At 33.3% G+C, this 7,872-nt stretch overlaps 1 protein-coding gene across 1 annotated transcript; it reads left to right on the top strand.

Annotated features, from left to right (window-relative positions):
* The first annotated feature begins 6,500 nt into the window (after positions 1-6,500).
* On the top strand, positions 6,501-7,406 carry LOC149227750 (uncharacterized). The gene has a single exon (XM_089380589.1). The coding sequence runs from the start codon at positions 6,501-6,503 to the stop codon at positions 7,404-7,406; it is 906 nt and encodes a 301-aa protein (XP_089236715.1).
* Positions 7,407-7,872: the final 466 nt, after the last annotated feature.

Raw genomic sequence — 7,872 nt, 5'->3', positions numbered from 1 at the left:
AAATAAATTTTAAATCCATTTATATCCCATTAAAACTTTAATAGAGATATAAATTGAAATATAATTTTAATAGAATGGTTTTAAAATTTTGAATTACTTTTATAATTAAAAAAATGGAAAAATTACAATTAAATTCCACTCTATGTTCAAGTTTTTTTAACAAAAGGAAAAATATATTTGAGATTCATTTGAGAAAAAGATACTAAGAAAAATAATAGTTTAAAAGAAAATATTACGAAATTAATAATAAAAAATAACTTAACATTTATTATAGTTTTGTATCTTAAATTATTATATAAAGTTATTTTTTTATTTATAATTTTTATATTCCTAATATATTGTTAAATAACATTAACATACATGTAAAGAACTTTCTTTAAACCTGCGATTAGTTATCTATTTATGTGTGTTATTTAATTAGATAATTAAAAAAAATTACAGTAAAAACATGCATATATTAATTGGATTTCTTGAATAAAATAAATAAATATATATATATATATATATAGATAGATATATATAGATATATATATATATAATAATAAATCAAAGATTGTTTTAAAGATAATCTTATCCAAATTATTTTAAACATAAAACTAATGTGAAAGATGAATTAAACTTGCTAACAACTACTAAACTACTTTTTTAAATTAAATTAATATAATATTATAGTATTATATTCACGTTATAATCTTTTATTGTTTTAAAGATAATCTTATCCAAATTATTTTAAACATAAAACTAATGTGAAAGATGAATTAAACTTGCTAACAACTACTAAATTACTTTTTTTAATTAAATTAATATAATATTATAGTATTATATTTACGTTATAATTTTTTATTTTTTCGAAACAAATTATTATATTATTATATTTCTATCGTTCATGTGTTTACAACAAATTATTATTTTAATATTAATTTTTTTTCTTAAAGCTTATTTTATTTTACAAATTATTATATTTCTATAGTTCATTTGTTCACAACAGATTATTATTTTAATATTTTTTTTAAGCTTATTGTATTTTACAAATTATTATATTTCTATCTTTATTATTTTAATATTATTTTTCTTCTTAAAGCTTATTGTATTTTACAAACTGTTATATTTCTATTGTTCATTTGTTCACAATAAATTATTATTTTTATTATCATTTTAATATTATTGGTTTACAGTGTGACATTTGAAATCATATATATTATTTATATGTTTTTAATGTTTACTTAAATAGATATACACTTATGAATTTTGTGAATAAATATAATTTCGGTTATGTCATTTATTTTGAATAAAAATTTTATGAGTTATTATTTAGAAAATAATTATATTTATGAAATTTGAATATATATATATATATATATATATATATATATATATATATATTTTAAATTATAAATATAATAAATAGAAAATGAATTTAAATCAAATTATATTATTTTGAAACTTTAAAATAATTTAATATGTATTATAGAAATGAAAATTTTGAATTATTTTTATAATTAAATTTATTAAGAAAAACACATTACTATTAAATTTCATTTTGGTTATGTAAAGGGAAGAAATATTTAAAATTTAGATAATAAGGAAAAAAGTTAATTTAAAAGAAAATGTTATTTAAATTAATAAAGAAAAATCTTAATATTTATTGTGGTTTTGTGCCTTAAATATTGTATGAAGTTGTTTTATCATTTATATTATTTTTATTTTTAATATATTATTAAGTAATATTAATATATATGTAAATTCTAAATTAAGATTGATGTTAAAAAAAAAAAATTGAATGTCTATTAATTATATATATTGTCTTATATTTTTTAATTAAATAACCAAAAAAATTACAACTAATAACGTGAATAATATACTTGAAAGAAACAATTGAAGTTTCTAAATTTTCCTTTCAAACAAATAAGAGAAGAAGGTTGTAACAAGAATAATGTATCAAGGATTGTTTTAGAAAAACCTTATCCAAATTAATAAAGGAACCTCAACATAATTTATTATGGGTTTGTATATGAAATCGTTTTTTCCTTGTTTTATTTAGAATTATTTTTATATTATATTTTTTTCTTTAGTTGAGTATTTAATTAATTTCTTAATTCTCTAAATTATATAATGTTCTTGAGTATTTAATTAATTTTTTAATTCTCTAAATTATATTTTAATGTTCTTGAGTATTTTTAATATATTGTTGATTAACATTACATTCATGTAAATTCTTGATTAAGGTTGATGTTGAAAACTTTTTTTGAACTTATTTGTGTATGTTTATTTATGTTTTATAATTAGATAAATAGGAAAAAACATCTACCAGTAAAAACATGCATATTCATGAAAGAGACAATTGGGTTCCTAAATTTTCCTTGAGAGAAGAAGAATATTAATAATGACTCAAAGGTTGTTTTAAAAAGAATTTTATGTAAATTAACAAAGCAACCTCCCTATTTGTTATGACTTTATACCTTAAGTTTATGTATGAAACCCTCTTTTCTTATTTTACTTAGAATTATTTTTATTTTAGATTTTTCCTATTTAAATATTAAGATAACTTCTTCATTCAGTGGTTTATATTTCAATTATCTTTCACATCTTTAATAAATTATTGAATAGCAAGCATATATGAAAAAATTATGGTTAGAAATAATGTTAAACATTATCTTTAAACCCATTTTATTTTATTGTGTAAATATATAACTTTATATTTCATTTCAAAAAAAATAAGTACATGAGAAGCAATGGCTCGGGAAAAGCCAAACCGTGACTATTACAATTTCATTTTATCTAGCGTCCCAGTACCAAAAAGTATTAATAGAAGACGCATCAGAGAATACAAACAAAGCACTATCACCTCCCATACAAGACAAATGCATTCACCAGTTTCTAGTTTAAAGCAATAAATCTCACCAAAGAAACCCAACTACACGAAACAAGCTTAATATAATCTTGTGTCGCAACCCAAACAAAAATTATGAGCCAAATACTGCTTCAGGAACTTCCACTGAAAAGAGTGATGGAAATACTACTTCAAGATGCTTCCACAAAAAAGGGTGATGCAATTTTTTGTCTAGATATGTGTCATCCATTCAAAAAACCTATGAATCATTACACAATACACACACCAACAACCCAACCAACATAATGATATCACCATGATATCCCCAAAATAGAACTATAGCCACCATTTCCAATAGTAGAGAATGCATATAACGCACTAGTACCATATTATATCATCCAAAAAATCTCAAAACAAAGTAACGTTGATAAACTAGAAAGCAAAGGTAAATGTCTTCACCATACTAGTCATTATATGAAGAGATCAATGCAGGGGTTTCAATGTTATAGAAGATGCACCAGAGAATACAAACAAAACACTATCACCTCCCATACAAGATAAATTCATCTAGACTTCTAGTTTCCAGTTTAAGACAATAAGTCTCACCAAAGAAACCCAACTACAGGAAACAACCTTAATATAATCTTGTATCACAACCCAAACAAAAATTATGAGCCAAATACTGCTTCAAGATGCTTCCACATAAAAGAGTGATGGAAATACTACTTCAAGATGCTTCCACAAAAAAGAGCGATGCAATGTTTTGTTCGGAGATGTGTCAGCCATTCAAAAAACCTATGAAGCATTACATCATACACACGCCAATAACCCAACCAACATAATGAAAGCACAATTATATCCCAAAAATAGAACTATATCCACCATTTCCAACATTAGAGAATGCATACAACACACTAGTACCATAGTATATCATTCAAAAAATCCCAAAACAAAGTAACTTTGACAAACTAGAAAGCAAAGGTACTTGCCTTCACATGCCTTCACCATACTAGTCATTATCTGAAATGATTAATGCAGGGGTTTGAACATTATCAGTCGAAGGACCAATGAGATATCTTGATGCACAATCACTCACAAAAGATCTCTCCACCCACGCCAAATGAGAATCAACGTTGTTCAGACAGAAACATGGATTGCAAAGCATCTTGTTGATATCTTCCAAAGACGAGAAAACATTATAAGTTCTCATTGATTTGTCCTTAAAGAGGATACACGGAAAAGTTTTGGTTTGTTGGTTTAAAGCCAACAAACTCATAAAATGTAGCCTTCTTTTTTGAAATCAACCAAGATTTAGAATCAATTCAACTTCTTCTCCCACCAATTCAGAATTAGAGCAATAGGCGTGATTCCCTGCCCCCACACTTTCTAGAGCCACAATCTCCTTTCACACCTCCAGAGGAACAAAATCGAAGGCAATGGCCACTAAATCATAAGAAAAGGGGTGCATCCTTTTATGCCCAACGTTTCCTCTACCACCTCGTAGATTACTCATCCGCTACCTTGGAGCCATAAGCATAGCTACAGAGAGACAATGAGAATAAACACTAGCAAGACCTTTGCTAATAAAAGATGACGAAGGATAAAGAGGAGTGCCCTAAGTTCTAGATCTATATAAAATTAGGTCATCAACATAAAACCATTCCATATGCCCAAAACCTAAAGGTTGTCAAGCTCACCAAATTCATAACCAAACAGACCAACCATGAAAGCACTTCACAAATAGGACTAAAGACTAGGAATACAAAACCCTAAAACAAAAACGAAGAGCCCTGCAAAGGCTCAAAAGACAAATAAAAACCTAGACAACTTTCCAATTGCAATTAGCACGGTACCCTAAACACATAAATTACATACTCTGAAACCACTCTACCATGAAACCAATAGCTAGTAGCCAAAATAATCTGAAGTATCCACCGTAGCTGAACTTAAATCTCCCACAACATGCTATAACAGAAAAATTGCCAGAAATCCTACCCTAATAACAACAAATTGGGATTGGTTGATTCAATGATTCTGAACAAGGATAGCTCCTAAGATACGGAGACTTGCGCGCTGGAGATGGAGCTCCCCTGCCTCTGTAACCCTTGACCGCCCCCGTTCGAGCTTGGCAGCCTTGCTGCCGGGCTTGCTGGCCCTTACGGGCTTCCCCTGCTGCGCCCCCCTCACTGATCTGCTTCCTGGGCCTCCTGCCTGCTTCTTGCTGCTCGAGCTTCCCTGAGGGCAGCCCTCTGCTGCGCCTCTCCTTCCTGGGGCTCCTGCCCCTCCTTTTCTTTCCTCCTGCCGAGCGATCCAGCTCGATGGATCTTCATGCCTCTTCTCAACCCGATTTTGAGAAAGCCTTTGCTTCTCTCGTCCCTGAGAACAACTCTGAAAGGATCCGACCTTCTGCCTCTAAATTTATCAAAAAACTTGATGAAATTCCGGAAATCCCTCTTCCTCTTTCTCTTCCAAGGAGATCGGCTGTAGCCTTAGCTGAACGGGGATTGGTTGGCCAGTTTACGGGGCTATGGCCCTCCCCTCGAACCGTCCAACGTTGGGTGGAGAGAAATTGGAATGCCATGGTCCAGGGGAAAATTGCCATAAGGTTCTGTGGAAGAGGTTTTTTCACCTTTCTCTTCGAATCAGTGGAGGATCGCAACCTAATTTTCAGGAATGGGCCGTACTTCATGGACACAAGAGGCCTCTATCTCAATCGTTGGACCCCGGATTTCGATCCAGAAATGGATGTACCCAACGCAGTTCCTGTATGGGTTCGCCTTCCGCACCTGCCGCTTCACTGCTGGGCTGATGAAACTGTTCGGGCGATTGGAAATGCAATAGGTAAATATGTGGACAGATCTGAACCAAAGGAAAATATGTATGCATGTGCGAGGATCTGTGTTGAGGTAGACTTGGGCAAAGGTCTTCCAGAAGCTGTTAAACTCAGAGTGGACCAGTGGACGCATATTCAACAGGTGGACTATGAACAACTTCCCTTCAAGTGTAAGGTATGTCATGAGTACGGTCATTTTGCTAATAGATGTCCTAAATCTAAATCTGAAACCAATATCAATAACTCTGGAACTCATGAGGAAGCATGGGAAATAGTAAGGAAAAAGAAGAAATCAAACCCCCCCCCTGAGCCTGAGGCGCCTCACTCCGGAACCCCTCCCTCCCCCCCTGTCTTCCCTTCGTCCTCCAACCCCTTTGGATCCCTTGCTTCAGAGGACCACCCTTCTCCCCCACCCTCCCCCAAAGGCCCCAGAATCTCTCCCTCCTCCCCTCACCAAGCTTCCCCCCCGCAATCAGTGGAAAGGAATTTATCCAAAAATAAATCGAAAATGCCCGATGATGGCCCTCATCCTGATCAACCAGTGTTGACCTGTATTGATCCCTTACTGATCGCCCCGAATCCATCTCAGCCAGCCCATGGAAATCAGCCCATCAGAATTACCAGAAGTTCCTCCAAGGACCTTGGTGCATCCGGTGATACCCTTAAGAAATCTGGACCAGGCAGAAAATCAGCCAAGCAGCATCGGGAAGAAAGCACGCAAAAGGACATAGCTTTAGGGTTACAAACCCCCATGGATTCCTTCATTATAGGCTCTCAAGAGAAAGACACAGCAGCTAAAGAATTTGAGAGGCGAGCACCTCCTCGCTCGAACTTTTTATGACGAAGCTCTTATCTTGGAACAGCAGGGGTATGGGGCACCCCTCTAAATCAGCCGCCCTAAGAGACCTTCTTCATTCAGAAAGACCTGAAATTGTTCTAATTCAGGAAACCAAGCAAAATCAGATTGATATGCAGCTAATCATAGAAGCTCAAAATTCCTTTATAGGGATCAGTAGTAATTCCAGAGGAGCTTCCGGAGGAATCACCACCATGTGGAATAAGCAGCAATGGAATTGCAAATCCTCTGTCCTCAATCCAAATTGGATTAGAACCAACCTCGTCAACAAGGAAGAAAGTTGGGATTTAATTATTTACAATGTCTATATTCCCAACCATTTCCGGGAAAAAGAACAATGCTGGAATGAATTGAAGCAGGAAATAGACAAGGAACAGAACTCAAATGTTATCCTTGCTGGAGATCTTAATTTAATTCTCCATGCTAATGAGAAAAGGGGGGGCGTCTTCAACCCCGACCCTTTCAGAAGGCAGCTGGAAATTATCATGGCTGAACACGAATTGATGGACATCATTCCTAAAAATAGAAAATACACTTGGAACAATAGACGTCTGGGACCAGGTAACATTATGGAAAGGCTGGACAGAATTTTGGTTAATGTTACCCTTCTTTCCTCCTTTGCAGCAGGCCACACCAAAATTCTTAGCGCCACAGCCTCTGATCATTTTCCCATTTTATTAACGTTGGAATCTCACGCTAATTTGGGACCAATCCCTTTCAGATACAATCCATTGTGGAGAGATAGCATCGAGGCCGAATCAATTATAGAAGATACCTGGAAGAATCACAAGGTTCTCCAAACTACATTTGGGAAACCAAAATTCGAAACACTAGGAAAGCTCTCAAGGATTGGGCAAAAGTCAGTTACCAAGAACCAGAAAAAATAAAAGAAAAAATGCAGCAGAGTTTGGAAGATATTCACAAACAAATAGAAGATCATGGATACACAAATCAACTAAAAAGTAAGGAATGGGAAGTGCAGGGACAGCTAACTCAAATTAAGAGGGCGGAAGAAATCAAATGGAGGCTCAAGTCGCGAGAAATATGGCTAAAGGAAGGCGATAAAAATACGGCATACTTCCATAAGCAGGCTACAGTAAAAAAATCAAGGAACATTGTTACTACTATTACAGATAGTCAAGGTAACCAGCATGATGATCAGGAAGCTATTAAAAGAGCTGCCTTCCAACATTACAAGTGCCTTCTCACTGAAAATCAAAGCGCCATGGACTATTCGGCCTTTCTTCGGCACCTCCCAGGGAAAATCTCTGCTGAGGAAAATGAGAGGATGAACAGCGATATAACTGAGGAAGAGATAAGAAAAGCAATCTGGACTCTTCAACCAGACAAATC

Source organism: Pinus tabuliformis, chromosome J (genome assembly GCF_031772625.1).
Source record: "Pinus tabuliformis cultivar Carrire ecotype Pingquan chromosome J, CPIR1, whole genome shotgun sequence".
In the NCBI taxonomy this organism is placed as follows: Eukaryota; Viridiplantae; Streptophyta; class Pinopsida; order Pinales; family Pinaceae; genus Pinus; species Pinus tabuliformis.
Note: the sequence above shows the minus strand (reverse complement) of the source record. Positions and strands in the feature narration are given on the sequence as shown.